We start from the raw sequence: 24,208 nt of genomic DNA on the forward strand, positions 1-24,208 counted from the left end.
GTTGTACACAGGGGGTTGAAGCAACCTGCTTTAGTGGAAGGTGTCCCTGCCCGTGGCAGGGGGTTGGAACTCGATGAGCTTTAAGGCCCCTTCAACCCAAACCATTTTATGATTCTAAGTGTAATCCTGTTCAGTTTATTCTTGTTTGTCCTGCACTAAGCTTACTCATCCCTTGTACCCTGTGAAACAGCTTATCTGAAATGGTTTTCTGTGCTTGTGGTGTATGTGCAGAGTAACACCCAGCTGCCTTTGGTGCTGCTTCCTAAGGTATTTGGAAGCCAACAAGCTTACTGCATGGTAGTGAGGGCACAACCCCAGCGGAAAGGAGAGCACCCAGAGCATGTTGGGGAGCGTTTCACAGTGTGCTGTCTTCATCCTGCTCTTCTGCTTCTCTCTGACGCTTGTAGTCAGATGGCCTAAAAGGATCCCTTTTGGATGGGAGTCCCGGGGCAGGTGTTCCCAGTGGTGTATTTCCCAGCACACTCATCCTCCCTGTCAGAAGGGTGTCCCTGCTGCCACTGGGAACAGTCCTGCCCTGAGCCTTGTGTCACAGCAGCAGTTACTTACTTCAGGGGACAGCTCTGGGAGTGTGGAGTCGGGGCTGTTGAAGACGGGAAACATCAAACGCTGCTGCTGTTCTTGCTGCTGTTCCAGCAGTCTTCACTGACCTAGTTCTTAACGTGCTTTTCTGATCCTTGTCCCATTTTAAACTGCTCGTTTCTGTAGTAATAGTAACAATCCAGGTCTGTGAATCCTGGTTTCATTTTGTTACTGTGAAAATACAACTTTTATTCCTACATCTTGCTCCTTTCTAACTAGAAACCTTATGATCCTGTTTGTCATCCCCTGATACATTTGTCCTGGTGTGCATGAGGGATTTTTGCTCTGTATAAACTGTTACAAACAGCGTAACTGTTCCGCTGTTTGGTTGCTGTTACATTAACCTTCTGGGATACAGAAGTTAATGTTGCAGTAATTAATACCCCAATTGATGGAATGGGGGGTTAAATCCAGATAAGCCTGGGATTACAGCAAAAGAATGGAAGTTTTAGATGCCCAGTTCCTGCTGCTGAACATGATGTTTGATCTCTCTTCCCTGTTTTTAGGGAAGCTTTACCTACTAAAATGTTAGTTTACACCTAGTTCTAATCCTGTTACATACAATCACTGCTGTAAAATAAACCACAGCTGTAGCAGTGAGTTTTGAATTGATACTTGAAATCTCTCATCCAGCCGTAGTGTTCGAACATGTATCGCTGTAATTGCCCAAGTCATGAACAAACCCTGCTTGTTTTTGACTACTCCAGGTGGACGTGAGAGGTTCAGGTGCTAACCTTGTTGTATGTTTCACTGCAGACTGGTTACTTCAGATGTAGCTTTTTACACTGGAAACCTTCAAGCCCTGAAAGGCCTTAACAACTTAGACCTAAACATGGCTGAGATTTGGGAGCAGAAGAGGTGATAATCCACTGGGAGCAGTCACTTGGCTCTGACAACAAACTGACTTTCTTCTAAGCAGCCTGACGACTGTGAGGTGAATACTTAAGACCAGAGTCCAAGAAAGGACACTATTGATAGTCGGGGAAACTAGATGCAGAGCGAGCTGCAGGGAGTGATCTTTCCAGTGTCCGTCAGCAAGAAACAAGTGATCAGCTGTCTGTGCAATGTTTTTTTCATTCTCTCTGGAAACAGACTCAGGTTTCTTTGGACCAAATCCAAAAGAACACATAGCTGTAACACAGCTGTAGTTGTCTAGAATGCTCTGTATATCTTTATATTAAAAAGATGCTTTGCATTTCTTCTAGTGCAATGAAATTCACACGGTGTCCCACCTTATTTAATGATGGTACAATATGAAAATCCTGCAGTTGGAACTCTGTAGAAAATGTTTTTCTCTATGAAAACTATGCTGTTTAAAATTTATTTTTTTACAGAACTTTATATAAATAAATGTCTTTTGATTGCTTGCACATAGGATTCAGATTTGTTAGGGAGCAGCCCTGTTTCAGGGGGGTTCTCAACAGCTGGGCTCTAAACTGCCACCTGAAGATATGACTCTTAACAGGCAGGTGGCTGAAGCCGTCATGGACAGGATGGAGTTGTGAAGCCATCATCGAAGTAGTGAGGACAGAACAGATAGTAGAAGAGGCTGGGGTGGGGATGGCTTCTTGCCCTTAGCACAGCCGCTGCCAGGAGGGGAAGGACAGCGAGTGTGCTTCAGGGCCTTGCCAGTTGCAGTGCTTATAGACACAAAGTGATGGGTATAACGTCAGAAGAGGACACGGAAAACAGGGCAGGAGGGATTTTAAAGGTTTTAGGCTGCTTATAGAAGGTTGCACCGCTGAGGAAGGTGCAACTGAGATTAATTTATTTAAGAGTTTTTAATACTACCTTTTAAGACTGGACGCTGCCAGTACTAAGGAAAAGTGCCTGCGTATCTCACCTCACACCTCTCTCCCGACCCCTAGTCCGAGTGCCTAACCCTGTGCCGATGATGTACGATGGAATGGTCTACAGTGTGTGTGTGTGTATGTGTGCGCCTCGGGTTCTCCAGCCAGGCATGCTTATCTGTTAGCAGAAAAGATGTCATTAATTGTCAGTCAAAATAAAGCTATAAAATCACAGTTGTTTTTAAAGACCAACTTCTTTAATGATACATACCAGTGTTATACTAAGCTTATAAAATAAAAGTTGTCTGCATGTAAATACAAGAGAAACATTAAGAAATCAATAGTGATCGGGACAGGGATTTCAATTCCTGTACAAATTTAGAAATGACTCAAGAGAAGATAAATTAACATACATGGCTGTGACAATATGAACATGGGTGTAGTCAACGTGATCCATTTATTGAAAAAGAAGAGGGCAGATTGAGGATTCAGATATGAATAGGAGATCCAGTCTTAAAGGGGATGTGAAAAAGCAAACACCACACGTGGATACTGAGGCATTTTTCTCAAGTATTGGATTCTTTGGGTGAGTTTGGAACAGCGACGATTCCCACTCTCACAATACAGAAATGGAGGTATCGGCAGCCTCACCCCAACTATCGCAACGTACAACTGGGATGAGACATCGCACTTGTAGTCTGGGGGGGCTGAAGAGGGCTCTGGGGTGGGAGAGTTGTGAGCACATGAACTACAGGGGTTTTAACAGCCCATTTAGCAGTAGTGAAACGTTTGGTTTTCAACTGTGCCTTCATGAGAGTCACACGCGTAGCTAACCACGTTGTCCCACCTGTATTGCTTCACAGCTTGCTTTCTGCAGTTACAAGCAATTCAAAACTACTAAATGTCAGAGGCAAGCCTCTTCACTTCTTATCAAAGAAGATCTGTCCATCTTACCGCAAGACAAACAGTATTGCACTTCAAGGTTATATTAACTGAGTTACAGAATCTGTGTGAAGGACTGAAGCGCTGCTCACGCACATCCATGGCGCTATGTGTCTGCTTAACGAGATAAGCACGAGAAAGTAATTGGAAATTAATACTGCAGGGTACTATGGAGATGACAAAGCGTAGGCCCTCTGTGTACTTATACTTCTAATGCTTAAAAGGTTCTTCCGTCAGGAGGCTGGTTTAGCACAGCAGTCTGCAGAACTGACCGTGCTCTTTCACCCACTCAGTGGTCCAGGATCCGCAGGTTGCCAGAGACGATTTTGTTCTCTAGTAGAGCTCCAGCTGGGATGTCAATTCTGTCCCCGTGATTGGCGATGATGATAACTGTTCCCTGGAATGCAGGAAAGAAAACAAGCGCTTAGAAACTTTGTATTACCTGTTGACTTGGACCGAGCAAGCACAGCACTGGCTGGAGGACCAGCGAGGTGCCAGCTGTAACACAGCCAGGTCCTGGATGCAGCCAGTTGTATTGTTTCTGCATAGACTGTTTGGGTTTTTTCCCCAGCAACAAAGGTTTTAAACAAGCAATATTGGAAACACTGTAATTACCAGCATAGTTGATACTATCCGTTTACAAAGAGAGCAGATGCCTTCTTTGAAGACACGTGCTTGCTGTAAGCACTCCTATTGTGTCTGCTTGCTTTTAGGTGGAAAAATGTTGCCCACGAGTATGTTGGAGCACAGCTTGCCACTAGGGGCAAATACAGAGAACTGGGAAGAGACACATCTGCATGTGCACACTGGTTACAGCCTCAGTTTGAGTGCTGGTTGGTGCAGCCTCACCTTGCACCACCCATCTCTGGCAGCAGCTGAACTGCCCTGGACTGTTACAGGACAGTGACAAAGTTCTACTTAGGACTGGCCAGATCCTAAGGAAGAATCAGAGAGAAACTAACTTGTTCAGCTTCAACATCTACTAATGAATCAAGAACCCCAGTTGATAAGAAGGGGCCTGTGGCTCTAAAGGGGCCTGTGCTAATGGACAAAGAAGTGAGCCTTGTTTTGGACCCAAGGTTGGTGGTGTTTCCAAGGTTCATAGATAAGCCTCATCTCCCACTAGGACTGTACAGGGAAGCAGCTGTAGTGGCCAGTTACTTCCTAGGAGCGCTTGCATGGACTGTGCGTAAAGGCCCAGACTGAGGCAGGATCAGTTACCAGGGAGCAGAGATTAGTCATGTTTATTGCAGGAGCATCCCAATTACACACTCACCTTTAATGAAACATTCTTCCCAAACGTAACATCACCTGAAACCGTGAGATGATCCAGCTCCAGCATGTCTGGAATACTTTCAAACCTCCGCAGGTAATCTTGAACCTTTTGGAGAGAGGAAAGAATAGGGACAGTTTTAAATCCATCTGTGGATCGTAACAAGTGTGGGAGCTTCCTGAAAACTCCTTTCAGGGACCTTTGTAGAATCTCCACCTGAGTTAATGCAGGAAAGCAACCTGCTATTGACATTTTTTTCAGAGGTAACCATGAGGCAGCATCTCACCCATGTCGGGCAAGCTCTAGAGAGCACCCACAGCCCAATTCACCTTCTCTTTCCTCAAGGGACAGGGTAAAGAGCATCTGACAGCAGTGTGACATCATGTATGCATGTGAAGTAGTTGGTATTGTAACAAACAGTTCTTTACAAAGAGCAAAAGGGAAAGCTCAGATGGGCAGAGGTTGATTAAACCTCACTTTTCACTTAGTTATTGCTACAGCCTATTTTTATTCCAAGAGATAAAAGTATAATGATACCAAAGTATAATTACAGAAGTTTACCTTTGTGAAAGAACTTCCCAGTTTGACAAGAGGCACTGTTGGAAATTCTCGCTTCTCACTCATTGTTAGGGATCCAGCATTAAGGCTATACAAATTGGACATCACAAGCAAGAGATCTGACGTGGTCTTAACAGGCAGAAAACGACTACGAGGTACGTTTATCCCTAGAGAGTTCTCAAAACTCTTAATAGCAGCACCAACTGCAGTCTCCAGCTGGATGATGTTCAAGCCTCCATCCAGGGTCTGGAAGAGAAAACTCATGTCAACATAACCAGCAGGTAACGGCACCCAAAACTAGTGTTGAGCCTAAGTCAGAGCCAACAGACAGGCTCCTTCCTGAAGGCAGCAGTCCCTGTTCAGTTACCCAGAAGCAAACACTTCTGAATCTGTTTCCTCTACCATCTTCCTAGCTGATTACCTTTGGGTTAACAATGATCTCCATGTCAATAGCGTTTTTCTCTTGCAGCCTTTTAATTGCAGACAGAGCAATCCACAAGTTGTTGGTATTGAAGATTTTGAATTTGGACACGGACTTGAATTCATCCACGTGTGCTTTTGGGACCTGAGCTATCTCCACAAGCCTCAGCTTGTTTTCGTATTGCGTGAGCGTGCCACCCTGCAAGGGGCAGAGAGAGAAGAATTAAGTCTTGTTCATGAGAAACCTTCCCCTCACCCCAGAGACACTGGTTTGTTGGCATTTAAAGTTCAACCTCAGTGAAAACATGTTGCTTGTATTTAGCTACCAGGTTACTAATTATAGAGTATGTTTAAAGTACAGTCAGAACTGTCAAATGATCATGTTTCAGCACTCCAAGAGAGTTAATTCTTCTAAGGAAAGTTGCTGAGGATCATTTGCAAGTGCTGCTGTTGTAAAGAATCACCTTCAGCAGCCCTCTGCTAGAATACAGAGCAAAATCTAAATGAAATCCAATAGTTCTGTACTCGTGGCCCTTACTGAGAAACCTGAATTGTACTCCTACAGTGCATTTCTGTGGTTTCACAGGACTAAGCCAGAGCTTTCTTAATATCTAATGAACACAGAGAAAATCACGTTTCCTCCCCATCCTCACATTTAAAAGAGGCAAAGCACAGTTATGGGACAAACTACTGCACACTGAAAGTATTTAATACGTGCTATAACCATCTCACAGGTTGTCAAACCTCGACTTCATACAAAGTCAAGGGGTTGGGGCAGTAGCAGGCTGGCAGCCAAGCCGAGTTGTGCAATGCACACCTTGACAGCTGGGTAAGTTTACAGTCAGCGGAGATAAAACTGCCAGATCCCACCCCTCAGTGCTCTGCTTTTACCATCCTCTAACTCCTCCCCTGTGGAAGTGACAGCCTGGAGGCTGTGACCAGCACCCTGCAGAAGTCACTTGTCTTTTCAGTCATCACCCAAGTCCAGGCTGTCCTTGTCTGCTGCTGCCCAGAACCTAGATCAATTTGTTGCATGGATGAGAACTTCATAAACTTGCTGATTTTGTGCATCTTGAATTAGATCACAGCTGATGTGTTAAGTGGTGCCTGAAATAGCTCTAAGAAGATGTAATGTATGTCTGAATTCATGCATACAGAAGAGACAAGAAGCTGTGATTGTCACCAACATGCCAAGCATTCAGACACTTGCACAACCAACTCCCTTTACCTTCACATCCGCCCTGGTTTTGTTTGTCACCTCCATGACAAATTCACAGCGTTTTCCATTGGGTGGGTTCATAAGATGGTTAAGAATGTAAAGGTCCACAGTGGCACCCAAGTTATCTATATTGGACACAAAAATATACTCCTTTCCCTCTGCAATGAGGTTATCCAGCAGACCAGAGTTATAGAAACTGGCGTAGATATCCCCATGGCCAGGGGGATACCAGCACTCTGTATTCTCTCCTGAGTAAGATACATCCTTGGCTATCGGCAGCAGAGTTTCCTTGTTAATTCTGGGATATCTGGGAAGACAATGGCTTGTGTTAAGTCCTCACCAACATCAGACTGGCATAAAGGAAAATAGAAGAGCAAAGGTGCAACTACAGGGGCTTTTCCATGCAGCTTTTGAAGGTACCATGTTTCTAGATAGGTGTAAATACTCAAATTGAAAGACCCAACCAAATACTGAACTATCACTGAGAAGCTGCAGACTTCAGCCTCTCATTCAAGGACTTAAAGCCACAGTTCTCAGACCATGCTGTAAAACAGCCTTCCTCTGACAGAGCATGCTGAGCACACCTATAACATAATCAGCCACTTGAGGTCAGAGGTTGTTCTTGATATGGAGGCCATGTTCTTTTGCCCTCCAGAGCCCAGGTACCCAAAAAGCAAGTTCAGAAATCAAGTGGCCAGCATCCAGTACACCATTATCCATAAATTTCTTAGAAACTGTCATCCCCACACCCCCCTCTCCCTAGTTTTAATACAATGCCTTTGACTCTGCTTAACATCGTGATGCTTCAGGCTTTCAGAGAGGCCCAAAATGCAGACTGAACCTGGGTACAGAAGACATTTTGCTACCTCAGCATCTCAAACTAAAACCCACACCATGTGGAATGTGAAAACTGCAGACCAGCTTTGCCTTTCAACCCAAGTGCAGAAGTGTTGTGATACCTGCTCTGATTAAAAGTATATATCTTCACACGGCTGTGACTGTATTTCTGCAAGATTTTCTTCGTGTCGTCATCAGTGTTGAAGGAATTCATGAGAACAAGAGGAACGTCGGTGTTGTAGGATTTGTTTAAATGCTGAGATGGGAAAGAAATGGTAAATTCAGCATGTATTGTTAGCTTTAACTCCTGACACCTAAGATTTTGGGAGAAAAAAAGTAGATAAAACAGTCAGAAAATAATAAATGCATGAGATAAAAGTGAGATGTGCTTATGCTGACAGAAAGGATAATAAATCAGGTAAAGGAAAACAAATCCTTGTAAGTAGTAAAGATAAGGGCCACATTAATTAATGTATAATTAATCTTTGGTTTAAAGTCTGCACTGAGATTTAAAATTTGAAAAGCACGACACCACAGAATAATGGTTTTAAATTTCAGGCTGCTGTTGACTACAAAAGGCATGTTCTCCCTCAAATTACTAATGTCTGTCAGGGTGAAGTTTCAAAACGTTCCCTGCATAGTAAGCACTTTGGAGCTGTCTTGCCAGGCTATGAGATGGACAGGAGTATCAAGAGTACATAATGAATGGAACATCACCCTGTTAATTATTTGGAAATCTATAGAATGGAGCTGAAATCAGAAAGACAACAGCATTCCACCAAAAATAGAGTGTGCAGGAAAAAAAAGAGACTTCAGTGAGTTTTAAGCTTTGTTTATCAGATAGTCCTTGTCTGCTGGGGAGTGTTTGGGATCATTAACCTCTGGTGGAGTCAGAGACGTCCACCATGACCCTTTCAAGAAAGCACCCGCAGCATCAGAGGATTAGGGCTGTATTAGCTGGATATAAGTCTGCTATAGAACTGTCTACCATATATTGGAGAGTCACTCCAAACAAACACCACACTGAGGCAAAAACTGTTGGAGCTCCAAAAATCATGGAGCAGGCACACCGAACTTCCTACTCTAATGAGCATCGTAATTATCCGCTGTGTGAGGAATATTCTGCATTAAAAACATAAGCTGAAATGTCCTCTCACCACCAGCAGCTGTTATTTTCTTTTACTTCTCTTTTTTTAGAGGAAAATGCCAGCAATCTCTTCCAGCATGAGTTTTAATTCAACAAGGAACTTGGAGCTGCTGTGAAGAGCTTTGTTCTAACACACATAAAAAAGGCTTTAAAAGGCTGAAACTCAAAGTTACACCTGGAGGAGTCAGCAACAGGAGTGAGCCACGCCAGGCCAGCTCTACAGTTTGATTAGTTGTGTTTCTGGACACAGTCAGCACTGGTTGGTGTGCACAGGCTGAATTTCACTGTGCCAACATGTGCAGAGTGGACAGAGTTCAGTGGCTGGTTGCTCTGTCCCTTTCATGCCTATTCTTTCCAAAGCAATTCCCCACTTCACCACTAGCAACTCTGACCAGGCCTTGCTTCCCTCTCCTCTTCCTTTTGGCAAGATCCACTATGATCTCTCTTCAAGGGTCATGCAGGAAAGCTCAGTGTGTCTTGCTTCCTCCAGCACAGAAAGAAAAGCCCATCAGAAGTTACCTCAATCTGCTGAACTGTCAGATCCAAGAAGGTGTTCTCATTCCGCACCCCGATGAGGCTTTTTGGGCCTTTACAACCCATGCTTGTGCCCAAGCCGCCATTTAGTTTCACAACCACCAGCTTGTTCAAGACAGAAGCAATGTTATCGGGCAGTCCTCTGGCCTTTATCTTCTCATAGGGCTGGATCTGTAAAAACAAACAACCAAGCCTCAGGAGTCAGATATTTGGAAGGGAATTGCTTTCTGCTAAAAACCTTCAGAACTTCAAATTTGGCAATAACATCCACATTTATTTATATGATTTATGGCACTGAAGAACATTTGCAAAATGAGTCTGCAATAATCTGATTTGTTACAAAATACAAATAACCCAATTTGTTATTACAAGAACCTCTTTTCTTGAGAGGTTCTATAGGTTTTGTGACACCAGTCACAACCAGCTTCATCCAGATCTAACAATGTATCTTCCAGATAGAGGGGACTGACTTGATAGTGAAGAAGGGCAAGGCAGAAGTCAGACCAGTTATGCCAGTAATCAGACAGTTATCTCAACCCTCCTCTTATCCTGCAGAAGGAGAGGGGTATCCTTGTGAGCCATCTAACTCAATTCCCCAGTAAGATGACACCCTTCGGTCAAGCCACTATTCAGGACCACAGGCCCTGCATGCAGGACATAAAACTTTTCCTCCCCAAACAGCTTAAACTTTGCTTTGAGGTTGTCAAAGGCAACATTCTTGGCAAAAGGTTGGTTCTTTGACTCAGTTTAAATTGATTTTTATTCTGACTTTTAGTCCTATATAATAATCTATCTCTCCCTATAGCATGCTACAAAAAGGAAGAAAGTTCCTAGCTCTTATCCTGCTATTTTCAGGATGAGTTCATCCAGCTCACATGAAACCTTGCAGAAAGTTCTACCTTGCTGACAACTGTATCCTACAGGTTTACGAACAGGGCATAGGCTACATTTGAGGCTAGTGATGGAAAGCAAAATCAGGCTTGTAATGACTGTGTGCCTTGCAGCAGGCACGGCTTGTCCCTTAAGCCAAAGCACCTAAGTCAAAGAAACAAAGGTAACAGTGCAGTGATAGGTATCATGCCAAAACTGTTAGAGCAAAATCAATACAATTATCCTCTGCCTGCCCTTCTAGACATTTTCTTGTGAAGAAAAACCTTGGTCTTTCAGTGCTGTGTGTTCTAGCAGCAAGGAATTTATTCTAGCTCTGGTAAGGGGTGTGTAAGATCCACAGCTGACTTCCAAAAACAAATACATAGAGAGTAGCTTTCAGAACTGTTTGCTTTGGGCAAGTCAGGCTGGGGTTTGAATGGAAATTCATGTTGCACTGGAACAAGAGTCATATTTCTCACCCGGATGTGTGGGGGTAGAGAGGAGAGTCTGTGTATTCCAGCATTCCAGTACGCCACAGGCAGCAGATTAGAGCAGATCCCTCACATTAGGGAAATTCTGCCTTATGGGATCTGGAAAGCTTATGGCATATGTTTAAAAATAAGATCACCACACATGGAGTTAGCACAGCTCAGGCAGCAAGCAGCAACACAACCACTGCCATGTCACACAGGACACATGCAGGAACTTCTTTCCAAAGCCCCTAGAACATTTCAGGAAGTGTGCAAAAAGCAGAACCTTGCTGTGTTTTGTCAGCAACAGAGACTGTGTTCAGGCCAGGCAGATGCCTTGAAAAACAACCCTTCTTCTCACTAAGAGATGATAAACACGGATTTCAATGTACTGATAAACGTTGATTTTAATGTACTGAAGGAACATTAGAAAGCTTGATGAACAATTCATTACCAGGAGGATCTACACATATTTACACTCAAGATTTACTACTTCCCATCCATTCCAAGGCCAATACCATTCCTTATTAGACTCCAACAGCATTTAAAACGTTTAGGTTTGAGCTTTAGCTGGGTGGGATGTGAGTCACACCCACAGTGCTCAGAAACCATCTGAACAGCCAAAAAAATGATCTCAAGTCTCACTACGTTCTCCTTGCATCACTCACAACATAGCTCTCCAAAAAGCAGGCAGTCTGCCACTCAGTTCAGGGCCAGACTGCCTCAAAATCATCTGCTTTTGCTGAAGTGCTGACTACCTTTTCATGCCTTTGCTATCATGCCTGAAACTCGCTTATGCATTAAGCTCAGAGTAAAATCCTGATGAAGTTAATGGTTCCATCAAGGACTTAGTTCACTGGATGTTGCATCAGCTATAACACAAAATTTATAACTCAGCCTTGCTAAATATTTCAGTTCTTCTGGGACAGGCATTCGAAATAACAACTTGGCAAAGAAGCCCTGGATCTTGAAGGGTCTTTAATTCAGAGAATAACAAATGTCAAGAACTCCAATTTAAGCAGGATCGTTGCAGCATCAGGACTGCTGGATGCCAGTGCTATCACCTAGCAGTTCCTGTCATGTGTAGGCACCAATATGCAGAACTACCTCATCACCTCTTATATACACAAGTATATACACAAGCATAAAAAGTGCTCCACAGTAATGAAAACAAATTCTTGCTCTAAGGGTCTGCAACAGTGGATTTGACAAGCAAGTGCTGATGGGGAAATACTTCAGGAACAAAACCAGGCAGGAATGACATGGCTTACAGATGCATGACTTGCATTATGCATTTCCCCTTACAACAGATTTGAGGCCCTGGTACTTCAGGATCAGGAAAGTGAGGAAGGTGATGATAAGGGATCATTCATGTCAGAAGAGTTCCCACAGAAGAGAACACCTCATATTACAACCAGCTCTACCAGGAAGAAGAAGAGTGGTGGTGATTGGGGACTCCACCCTAAGGGGAGCAGAAGGCCCCACGTCAGCCTGACCAGACTCACAGGGAAGTCTACTGCCTCCCTGGGGCCAGGTTAAGGGACGTCACCAGAAAACTCACTCTTCCTGTGAGTCACTACAGCCCTGTGACTACTATCCTTTGTTAGTCTTTCAGATGGGCAATCAGGAAATCTCTTCAAGAAGACTAAGGGGACTCAAGAAGGACTTCAGGGCCTTGGGCTGACTGGTTCGGGAGCCCAAGCAGTGTTCTCATCCCTCCTGCCAGTCACAATCAATGTCAATGGTTACATCAGAAAGATCTCACCACTTAACTCCTAGCTCCATAACTGGTGTCAGTGTCAGAATTTTGGGGTTTTATACCATGGGTCAGTTCATACAGCACCAGGCCTGCTGGTGGCAGATGGGGTACGCCTGTCCCAGAGTGGGAAAAGGATCCTAGCCCAGGAGCTAACAGGGCTTACAGAGGAGGGCTTTAAACGAGTTTTGAAGGGGGAAGGGGATAACACCAGGCTTGCTAAACATGAGTCAAAGGGTAGCATGCCACTGTTGGAGTCCAGACCCACGGGCAACTTAAATGCATGTATGTCAATGCCCACAGCATGGCAACAGGAGGAACTGGAAGCCATTGTGCAGCAGAGAAATCATGACATAATCTCAATCACGGAAATGTGGTGGAATGATTTGCATGACTGAAGTGCTGCAACGGATGGCTACAGGCACTTCAGAAGGGCTAGGCAAGGAAAAAGAGGTGGTGGGGTTGTGTTGTATGTCAGGGAGTGCACTGACCGCTTTGAACTCAATGTTGTGAGTGAGAAGGACGAATGTTTGTGGGTAAAGATGAGGGGTGAGGCCAACCAAGCAGATATCCTGGCAGGAGCCTGTTATAGACCACCCAGCCAGGATGAAGCTATACATGAAGTGTTCTTCAAACAGCCGGGAGAAGTTTCACCATCACTTGCCCTTGTTCTCGTGGGGAACTTCAAACTAGCAGATGTCCGCTGGTTGATGAGGGAAAGGCTGTGGATATCATTTATTTGGACTTAAATAAAGTATTTGACACCGTCTCCCACAGCATTCTCCTGGAGAAATGGGCTGCTGATGGCCTGGATAGGTGTATTCTTCACTGGGTTGGAAACTGGCTGGATGGCCAAGCCCAAAGAGTGGTGGTAAATGGCATCACATCTAGTTGGCAATGGGTCACTAGTGGTGTCCCTCAGGGCTCAGTGTTAGAGCCAGTGTTTAATATCTTTATCAATGATCTGGATGAGGGGATCAAATGTGCCCTCAGTAAATTTGTGGACAACACAGAGTTGGCTGGGAGCGTTGATCTGCTAATCTGGGAGAGTAGGGAGGCTCTGCAGAGGGATCTGCACAGGCTGGATCAATGGGCTGTGGCCAATGGTATGAGATTCAACAAGGCTCAGTGCCAGGTCCTGCATTTGGGCCACAGCAACTCCATGCAATGCTACAGGCTTGGGGAAGAGTGGCTGGAAAGCTGCTCATCAGAACAGGACTTGGGTGTGCTGACAGACAGAGCTGAACATGAGCCAGCTTCTGCCCAAGCAGCCAAGAAGGCCAACAGGCATCCTGGCTTGTATCAGTGACGTGGTTTAGTGGTGGTCTTGGCAGTCCTGGGGTAATGGTTGGACTTGATGATCTTAAAGGTCTTTTCCAACCTAGTTGATTCTATGACTACAGCATTACTCACTTGAGACATGTCTCAAAACGGTGGTTTAGGATTGTTCTAAGATGACATATGTAGCTTCTTTTGGTTTTGCAGACAATGTCACAGAAGTGATTTTCAGAACAGTCTGCATGAGGCAACGTTGGGAGTTTGACTAACAGATTTCAGAAGCATACTCCTACTGCAAGGAGGTTTGCAAGAGTTTGTCAAAGACAGACAAAATGAGCATCAGGGCTGTCATCGTGGGTAGACTGGAAGGGAATACACCCATGTTAGTCAATATGTACTTACAGAGCAACAAGGAAATATTTACTCAGCACGAACGGACAGTTTTAGAAATAGCAACAAGTGAACCCATAAAATCTGTTTCCAGAGTCTGAGATTAGGAAGATATTTTGCTTTTGAGTAAAAGCATGATATTCATTCTTTTCCTTCATAATTTAGTTCATTGAGATGACAACCCGAGCTGCAGACAAGAATCCAACCACTGGAGAGAAAAAAAAAGCCTCTAATAGAGAAGCTCCTTTCACACTCACATTGCTTTGGATGCTTCCTTTATGTCCTAGATGAAGTTTTGCATTGCAACTCAGAGGTTAACTCAATCACTGCAGCTCTCAGAGGCCTCCCAGCAGGACTTTGCTACTGCTTCCAATTCAAACAAACAGATTGCTGCAATCTGCATTAACAGGATTAAATTACACTTGCCATGTCCACATTCTTTACCTCCTTCTCCTTGTTAACCACCATTCTGACTAAGTATACTTTCTTCTCTGAAGACTGCAACAGTAATGGGTCCCAACTATGCTAGCTACCACTGCAAGCATTTGGACATATGGAAGCAAAGCACCTGGAAGGAAAAAACAAGTCACATGTTTACCAATATAGTGTGAAATGGGTTCAATCTTCTGTTATAATTGTGTGGAGCTTACAAGTTGCTTGCCCTTTAGTATTAAGGAAAACATGGAGGTCAGGGATGAAATCTCCCATTGCAGATAAAAATGGAGGAATATTATAAGACAATCACTTCTGTTTCAATTTACTGACAAGAGCCTTTACTTGTCAGCAGATGCTTCAGGAAAGAACAGAAAGCTACATTCAGAGAACAAGCACAAAGGATAACACATTCTATGACCCATGGGAAGTCTGATCAGGAATTCTGCCCCTGCATAGCACAGCCCTGTGGCATTGGGAAAAAGCCTGAAAACCTTTCCAGCCTAATCTGAAAGTTAGAAGTAGCTTATGTAAGGTAGAAAAATCAAAAGACAAAGCCTATAAATGCAATGAACTATTAATGAATGGTTTTTAGCTGTTAAAAATAATCACAAAGTTTCCCCCTGCCCCAACCCCACACTTCTGCACATCTTTTGGTGCTTTTATTTTTTTTTACAGACATACACACACGCATATGTCTATGCATACACACATACATGCACATATATGCCTAAACAGATACCCTGAGCTCTACTAGGCATCAGCTGAAGATTGCACTTGGCAGAATTCTCACTGCTTTGGACTGATCAAGCAGCAAACCAATCCTCCAAAACAATCTTCTGGTATCCTCCACACAAGAAGGACATGGAGCTGTTGGAACACGTCCAGAGGAGGGCCACGAGGATGATCAGGGGGCTGGAGCACCTCCCATATGAAGACAGGCTGAGAAAGTTGGGGCTGTTCAGCCTGGAGAAGAGAAGCTGTGTGGAGACCTCATAGCAGCCTTCCAGTATCTGAAGGGGGCTACCAGCATGCTGGAGAGGGACTCTTCATCAGAGATTGTAGCAACAGGACAAAGGGCAACAGGTTCAAACTTAAACAGGGGAAATTCAGGTTAGATATAAGGAAGAAGCTCTTTACTGTGAGGGTGGCGAGGCACTGGAATGGTTTGCCCAAAGAAGTGGTAAATGCTCCACCCCTGGCAGGGATGCTCCATCCAGGCCAGGCTGGACAGAGCCTTGGGTGACATGGTCTAGGGTGAAGCTTCCCTGCCTCAGTGCTGTTTTAACAAGACCAGGAGGAAAGCATACTGTGAGGTTTTATAGCTAGGAAAAGAAAACTCAAGCGGAACTAACACTCAGAAAATCTGCATATATTCACAGATGGATTCACATGTCCCAAGGAACTCAGTACTGCAGTCTTTATTCTGAAGCCCTTCTAAAATAATCACTCTTTACCCCTTCTAAAAGCTCATATACTGTTCTTACCTATACTAGCTACACTAGTAATTCTGGAATTCTGGTCTTTAAGAAATTAACTTTCACCTAGTAATTCCAGAAGGCATCATCCCTCAGTAAAGAATAATTTGAGAGAAGTTAAGCTGCAGGTCACTTGAAAAGGGTTTTGTGTAAGACACATTATCACTTTTCACAGTATGTCCGCGACATGACTGACATGTTAAAAGGAGGTGGAGGCAGGATAAATCCATGCAGGGTTTGAGGAGGGGAGGGAGATGGAACTCCTGCAGTCAGCAAAAAAAAAGAAAAGCTTGCTCTCACTTTTTGAGAGTGCTCAACCCACATCCTGTCAGATCAGGAAATCCAAGTATCATCCAAGTAATCCTAAAGCATGAATGTGAAGAATGCATGGAAGGAAGTCTGCGGGTATTTCTCCCTAGCTTTCTTCTGTGACATTTACCAAGTGTGCCTATTTGGTTTGGAGTTCATTCTAGGAAGCAAAATTTCATTTAAGATCACACATGCATCTTGCCTGACCCAGAGAGGTTTGATTTGGCAGGATTCATCCCTTTCTCTTTCTCTGTCACAAGCTGCTACACAGCTAAGGGACACATTTGAGAATGAGCCAGTACAGGCCATAGAGAAGAAAAGAGATAACTCTTTTTCTAATCTTGCCTCCTTTCAGCCCTCTGTGACCTCAAGACCTTTGTCTAAATTCTTTTTTAAGCAGCTTGCCATGCCTGGGAATCTCCCATCAGTCTATTTCAGCATCTTATCATAACCCTCCTGTCTGACATTTGCTCCCAATGTACTACCCAGTAATTTTCAGTCCTTTATAGAACTTAAAAGTTTTTCCACTGAAGGTGTGCAAAACTTCAAAAATAGACAATAGCTCTCCCTCTCATAAAGCAGCCCATTCACTCGCATCGAATTGCTGTCATTTAATCCCAGGACTTATCTTGACCCAGGGAACACTTTATTCCTTTCATTGTTGCAACTACCTTTTTACATATATAAGAGACTTATCACTTCCCAGTCTCACCCCCTCTAGACTAAGAGCAACCCCCTTTCCTTCAGCCTTCCTTGTAAGTCACATTACCTAGAACTCCAGTTTCTCACCTTGGCCTCTTTACCGACAGTGGATTCCCCCAAAAGCAACACTTCATTCAGTGTTACAGTACAGAAGAGAGAGACATCACATGTTTTTGAAGTTAAAAGAAAACACTCAACCTTGGAAAAACCGTAGACTTGCTCTAAAATAGCATCATTCTTCAACGCTTTAGAGAGCAGCACTGCATCTGTTCTGGAAGTAACTGGACAGCCTGCCTTTCAGTTGGAAACAGAGCCCCGATTGAATCACCACAGAGAGGCTAAGAGAAACCCAAATGTGTGAGGACACAGAAATCCTGCAATATGCCAAGATCACTACAGTGGGAAAAGCAAGAATTCATCGCACAACTACACCTTTAGCTATGCAAGAGTCAAAAGACAGCCCTAGGGCTGCAGATGAATCAATAAAATGAGGTTAGGTTTAATAGGAAGTATTTATTTCAGTAAAAAAACATGCTGAAAAAAATTATTTAGTGCTTTTTCAGCAGCAGCTCAAGTGGTAGGTTTTAAGTTATAACAACACAGATGACATTAGAAAATTATACTCAAGAAAACCCCAGTCAACTGCTTGTTTCAGATTCCTCGCTTTACTGAGCTGCTGCAGGTTACAGAAGTTGCTAAATGAGCTATATAACCCAGCCCACTTGCCATATGTCCCTTTCAAATTATTTAGCAGCATGGATTGCTGGAAACAGTTTCATCTGAGACATGCAACCTTCTTTCACGGGCAGGTGGGGAATGGGAACAACCAGGGTCCTACCTACTTCCCTTCCAACACAAGTTACCATTTACACCAGAGAATGTACCAAATGGTGAGATGGCATCTGTCCCATTTTGTTCCCTGCTCAAAGAACAGCTAACAAAATAACACCAAAGTACTTAACACATATGTTAAGCACGACCTGATGTTCAGGAACACATACAACATATGTCAATAAGTAATTATTTTTCGGTTAGAACCCAAAGTGTTGTCCTATGTGATTTTACAGAACCATAGCAGATATATCCATTCTGTGGGTGACTACATAATTTACTACAAGCAGCAATTGTCAGTTTAATGTTCCTTACAGACTGCCACTTCATCACAACTTACAGAATCTTCTGGAGGTCTCTGAATCTTCCCCCAGTCCACAGATGGTCCCTTTTCTTGTAGGAATCTATGAAATAGCTTCTTAAATCCTTCCAGGTCGTTTTTAGTGTGCTACAAAGAAGAAAAGCATTAGTTAATGCTGATATTTAACGCTTACCTATTCAATCACAGAAACATTTCTACAAACTTGATGTATGATCTATTCACAAGAGTAATTTTATCAGCACTGAAGCAGACTTGCTAAAATTTAGGAAAAATTCTAGAAGGCACTAAAAGCTCATTTCCACTAAAACTCAAGGTACAAAACCAATTTGGAAACCTAAAAGACAAGTCAAAATCATAACCACTAGAATTTGGCCCAATCTTCAAGGTAAAAGCGTTACCCTCCCTTTCTGTAACCCGCTAAAGATTACATAGAAAACCTTTACTAACTAAAGATGAATAAACACTTAGTAACTCTAAGTTAGTTAATAAGGAACTGAAAGTCTAATTACACTGCATCCAGGCCACTCTTCCACACAGGACCAGAGCACATCCTGAAATTAAGGATCATGATATTCTGTGATTTGTCTCCCTGCATGATATTTGCCTCAATTTCCTGCATTTCTCATGCTCTGAATTGCATCCACATTGTGCTCCTTACCTCTAGCTCATTTGAAGGTGCAGTCGCGAGTATCTTGTCAAGTTCTACTTTCATTGAATACTCCAGCTCTTGTCGAATGACTTCCTGAAACTGTGAAGTGCCAGCTTGAGACATTGCTTTGCTGAAATCTGAAATAAAAATTACAAAAGGGTTAAAGGAAAAAGAAGAAAACCAGCTTATTTAGACTATAAACAGCCTTCAATTTGATTTAAAAAACTAATAAACTCATATAACCCAGCCTCATTTTACTACTATGCTAGCATTCCAGGAATCTAGGTTTTGTTCTTAGTAACTTGGAGAACAGACCTTAAATTGGGGCCAACAACAATTCTTCTCTCAAAACTCAAAAAACTCAGAAGACCAATGATCCATCTCAAGAAGCGTCCATAATCCACAGCAGTACACTTTTTTGCTAGAGAGCCAAAGAATTCACATCCTACTGCCTCAACACACTTTAGCAAGTAGAAGTGTGAAAAAGCTTTTTACTGAAAAAATTCTTTTCTGTAGAACATTGTGATCAAGAGTATCCTTCTGCTCACACAAGCAAATAAAAACATATGCTTTAATGATTTATACAGTGCACTTTCACACGATCTTCAGTTTGCCCCAGTAAATACTCCGTTGCTTTATCATGTGAGCATTTTCACACTCCAGCGTGCGTTTCAGTTACTAAGCAACACAGAAAATTCGTCTGTCTATCACTTCAGCATTTGTTTTGCTTTTGAAAGTGATAAGCACCATGGAAGTGAAAAAGAGGAAATACACAAATGTTCTACACGGTAAAGTCCACGTCACAGAAAGAAACGGGACATGACAGGACTATTTTCCAACAGAAAGTGTTCAAAGTGAGCGTGTTCTCCAAAGACATTCTGAGTATGTTCTCTAAAGACCTCAGTTAATTTAATTTCTGCCAAATCCCTTGAGTAATCACTTCTCGGTAACACACAGAGTCATGTATTGCCAAATATAGCTGGATTTTAGAAACACCCTGAATACTAGTGCAAAAAGGGATAGGAGGAAACTTTGCAAGTGAACAGAGTGATACTGCCAGAAAATATTGTTAGAAGAGGAACCTGCATTTAAAGTTTACTGATTTAGAACATGCATTAAAAGGCTGTTCTATTGAGCATAAGAAAGACAGAGGCAGTTCATTTTAATACAATTTTGACTTTATTTTAGGGGTTTTAAGCAAAGTATTCCACAGCCTCAGCGACAGTATCTAATCCTTGCTTTGAAGCCCACAGAAGCCATTTTCCTGACTGCACTGTTTTGCAGGTAGGGGAGGAGATAAAAAAAACACAGACAAGTGCTGCAGTGCACATAGTGTGTGAGGTGCAACACAGGGGAAATGCCAGCTCAAGATGAACAGTGCAATGAACAATAGGTTCTTTTTTTAATTCAAATGTTTCATTTAGTAGAAAAGCAGGTAATAGTTGAAAGCCTGCTAGGCATATCTTTCCAGGTCAAGCATGTAAAAACATGGACAGGACAGTTCTTCATTAGGAAGCACTTCCTCCTACAGGAAAACGAGGAGGTCTACACCAGCTTGGTACGTTCACACCAAACTGCTACAAGTAATGTCTTTTCATGCGCACATTCTGGGTTAATGCACACTGAAACATGGCTTAAACTTCCAGAAAAATAACTGCTTGGAGATGCTTTCATATGTTTGCAATCCTCCTGACAACATGTTGTAATACATGACTTCTGTTACAGCAACAACAGTGGTCATTTGTCACAGTTCATCAGTCTGTAAAACATTTGAACCTCCCAAGATGATGCAATGTATCTCAGAAGAAACTCTGCAAATACCAAGTATCCAACAGGGACCATCATTCATGCTGTTAAACACATTGAGGCTAAGTAAGACAGAACCAGCTAGCAGCTTCCCCGGGTGAGCAGGAAAATCCATTTCACTCATATTAGCCAAAAGACTTGTATCTACCAGATAAAAGCATTTAAAGATCAAGTAACATTACAAATCAAAATAAAAAAGTGTCATCAAAATAAACGTGTGATAATGTCCTAGCTTGTTTGGGGTCTTTTTATATATATTATGTATACATAAAAACATATAAAATACTAAAAATTCTCCCCAGCTTAATGAGCAAATGCTAAATACATTTGATCACCAAAGTCCTCACAAAGAAGCAAAGCCAACCTGTTGCTTGTTCCAAGAACCAAGCAGAGCACCCTGCTAGATGAGACTTACTGAAGCCCAGCCCGCCAAAGCTACCAGAGGTGTCGGCTGCACCCTTCACTGGCAACAGAGAATATTTAGGGTTTATGTTGACCATTGAACAACTACTGCAACCACTCATCTCGTCCAGATTCAACATGCCAGGGCACGGTTGCTTGGGGAAAGCATTATTAGTACTATCATTATTATTACTATTTTGGGGAAAGAGAGAGGTAGACATGGCTGGAGTCCATAAGAGCATGTGTTTGCCTGGTGCAGGAAAAGTATCTATTCTGCCTAAGTAAGAATTTAAATACTGTAACTAAGCAGCCAAGAGAAATAGCAACTCAAAGCTTTTCTCTTCTGCTTTTAAGGTGCCTCTGCAAGGCAGAGGGTTTTAAGCATTTATCTTAAGAGATGTCCATCAAAATCTGGACTGGATGGGAATCTATGGCACTCTCTAAAGGCCCTCCAAACCAAGACCACGACAGCAGCATTTGCACATCCACTCCAAATGAACAAACTCAGTACTGGTTATTCCCATGTTGCTGTCCCTCAGAGTTTTTGAGAAGAAGCTGGTATTTATGCATGACAACTGCAGTCCTTCAGTGTGAGCTACTGTTAAATTTAACGGCCCAGGCAAAGGTTGATTTCCCTTTTCACCCCAGCAGGAGTGAGGAAGTAGAACGGCCAGTGCAACTGCGTATCTGAAAGCAGTTATTTCCTACAGGCAAGGAAAACTTCCTAAGGCTTAATGAAAAGTAGTTATTGTGCCTCTGAAAGTCAGATGGGAGGCAGAGGTGCTGGGTAATTGCAAGGGTACATGCAGACATAAACTAACCAATTATTTTTAAAAAGAAATGCCTCTTCCAAGATATTTTGCAACTAATGCCTCAGATTTCAGCCTAAGCCCACTTTTATGGGATCAGTGTTCTTAAACACTCATCTGAAGGAAGAAAAGGGTGGGATAAAGTAGTGGAAGACTCCTGGGGAACCAGCCCACGCAGGAGATTAGCACAGAAGAGAAGAGCAAGACTAAATAGTTGACGCTTCGGAAACTGGGCTTGGCAAAAATGACAATCCAGGATATCTTCTTTTAATGTCTTAAGTAGAAAGAGCCTCCTCAGGTAGCAGAAAAAGGGAAGCTCTTTTACCAAGCTCACAGTGCTGTCTGACACGTGGAGTTTCACTCAAACCCTCCTGCCCCCACTGTTGTTTCTAGCTTGCTTTTGTGCTCTGCTCTCACTGCTAACCTGGCCCCTGCCCTCACAGCATATGGCTGAGTATTTGCAGGTTTATGATACAGAACTTCAGAACTGACATATGAAATGACAAAATATGATAAATCAGATCAAGCTAATAAAAAGGAGGTCTTTGTACACTGTAAGAAACACAACAAGGGACAGACGTCCTCAGGAAAACTGCACAAGAACAGAACAGCAGTGACCCCTTATTTAAGGGTCTGCACGTATTTCCTCCTCTCATTCTACAGTAAAAGCAGGGAATGCATTAAAATTGATTAGTTTTGTTGTTCATTAATTCATTCTGAAGTTCACTGCCTTGGTACTTGGTATACAAGGACCTAGCAGAGGAGGGAGTCGTGGGACAAGTCAAGCAAGAAGTCCCCTCTCTCATGAAAAAAATGGGAATCTTTTGGGCTGAGGGTTATGAATTGTCATTACTTTTGCAATCCAAGTCAGTACACAGAAAGACCTACAGTAGAAAATTATTCAGGTCTCCTTGGAGCCAGACTACTTGCATAAAAATCAAGAAGGGTGGGCAGTAAGTTGTAACACGCAGCTGAACTTTAAATGCTCTATTCTTGAACTCTGTGCTGAGGGTACAGAGTGAATGCCTTCACTTCCACCAACTCCGCTGAAAAGTTCAAGGCAATTTTTATCCCTAATGAGGATAAAAACCTCTCCTTATGCACACTATAATGTGCAATGGTAAGAAACAGTAGTTTGCTTGACTTTGTAGAACTGAACATACCCACTCAGCATTCTCAAACATTTTTCTTTTCCTACTACTAGAGGCAAAGTTTGTCAACATATGTTTGACTGAAGCACACATGAAACTAAACTTAAACATGCTCTCTCCTTAACAGATGAGCATGTCAGCCTGAGCTAACTCAGAAGTGTGCAGCCTAGGCAGCCACTCCTGCCAGCTGCACGCACCAAGGGTTTAGGTGTTACAGTCAGACACAGCTGGATTCCTCAGTCTAGCAGCTGATCCTCATGCTAAATATATCACTTGACATTGGCAACACGTTTTAGTGCTATGGGCCTGATAAGAGAGTATTTAAATGGCAAGTACTTTTTTTAAAAGCTTCTATGATCGTCAAGTCTCAGTATTTTAAAAACTGATTATGATCTTTATATAGGTTTCTCCAGCTTTCAGTTTCAAAAATAATACCATTTGCCAGCAAGATGGCCACCTTCAGCAGTAGGCTGAGATAAGCCCACTCCATTTAAAAAGAACAATTCAGAATGTATTTTCGTAACGTGTCTGACTGCAAGAAGGGGCTTATCTTGATAACTTTCAGAGCAGACAGTTGAGCAACGTGGCTCCAACACTTCCCCCCTTTGGATCTCTGCATTTTGCCCAGGTGCTACAGGACATTCGCAGTCAATGCGTTTACACACCGAGGGCTGAACTGTCCTAGACATCCACTGGGAGAGCAACAGAGCCTACCAAGGCCCTCGGTTGCCTGCAGTGTCCAAGTTTGCATAGCAAAAGACCTGCTCATGTTCCTTCTATGGGCAACATTACATTTGTTGATAGGCCTGCATGGATTTCTATTAGGGAAACCTACAGGCACAGATTTTGTTACAAAAAGCACACAAGCACCATCAGGAACACGGGAAAGCAGGGGAAGAAAACTGCCACAGCAATGCACCAAAGTCGTTTTTCTTCCCAAAATGACCTCTTGTGGGCTGGTTCCCCGTTTCGCAATAAAGGAATCTGAAACTCAGACCACGTACACGCACGCTCACACATGCGGAGAGTAAAGGAGAGCACTGGAGCCCACCGGGATTAGAAAACGCCAAAATACACTCTGAAAAGAAGTGAATACGTTCGACCCCAGCGCTCTTTCACCCTCAAGTTTAACAGACCGCTTAGTGGAGAGGGGGGATTTATGCTTGCAAGACCTCCCCCAGATCCCACCGGTGCACCGGCACTGGTTAACAGCCCCACCGCCACAACCGCCTG

The 24,208-nt window shown here is 43.1% G+C and overlaps 2 protein-coding genes across 2 annotated transcripts in view; one reads left to right on the plus strand and one right to left on the minus strand.

Moving 5' to 3' along the window:
• The window catches only part of LOC104412499 (vacuolar protein sorting-associated protein 54-like), a gene marked incomplete at its 5' end in the record, with an annotated part of 9,404 nt that extends 7,589 nt beyond the window's left edge, over window positions 1-1,815 (plus strand). Inside the window, one exon of the mRNA XM_010023241.1 lies at window positions 1,357-1,815. Coding sequence (XP_010021543.1) covers window positions 1,357-1,462 — 106 coding nt within the window. The remainder of the gene's footprint in view (window positions 1-1,356) is intronic.
• Window positions 1,816-2,625: 810 nt separating this feature from the next.
• Window positions 2,626-24,208, minus strand: part of UGP2 (UDP-glucose pyrophosphorylase 2) — a 21,875-nt gene continuing 292 nt past the window's right edge. Inside the window, exons 2-10 of the mRNA XM_010023231.1 lie at window positions 18,817-18,944; window positions 18,177-18,284; window positions 9,306-9,491; window positions 7,762-7,895; window positions 6,812-7,109; window positions 5,585-5,782; window positions 5,167-5,409; window positions 4,609-4,713; window positions 2,626-3,729 (exon numbers count right to left, since the gene is read on the minus strand). Of these exons, the coding sequence (XP_010021533.1) occupies window positions 3,622-3,729; window positions 4,609-4,713; window positions 5,167-5,409; window positions 5,585-5,782; window positions 6,812-7,109; window positions 7,762-7,895; window positions 9,306-9,491; window positions 18,177-18,284; window positions 18,817-18,944 (1,508 nt within the window). The 3' untranslated portion in view covers window positions 2,626-3,621. The remainder of the gene's footprint in view (window positions 3,730-4,608; window positions 4,714-5,166; window positions 5,410-5,584; window positions 5,783-6,811; window positions 7,110-7,761; window positions 7,896-9,305; window positions 9,492-18,176; window positions 18,285-18,816; window positions 18,945-24,208) is intronic.

This window comes from Nestor notabilis, unplaced genomic scaffold (genome assembly GCF_000696875.1).
Source record: "Nestor notabilis isolate BGI_N333 unplaced genomic scaffold, ASM69687v1 scaffold16000, whole genome shotgun sequence".
NCBI classification, from domain to species: domain Eukaryota; kingdom Metazoa; phylum Chordata; class Aves; order Psittaciformes; family Psittacidae; genus Nestor; species Nestor notabilis.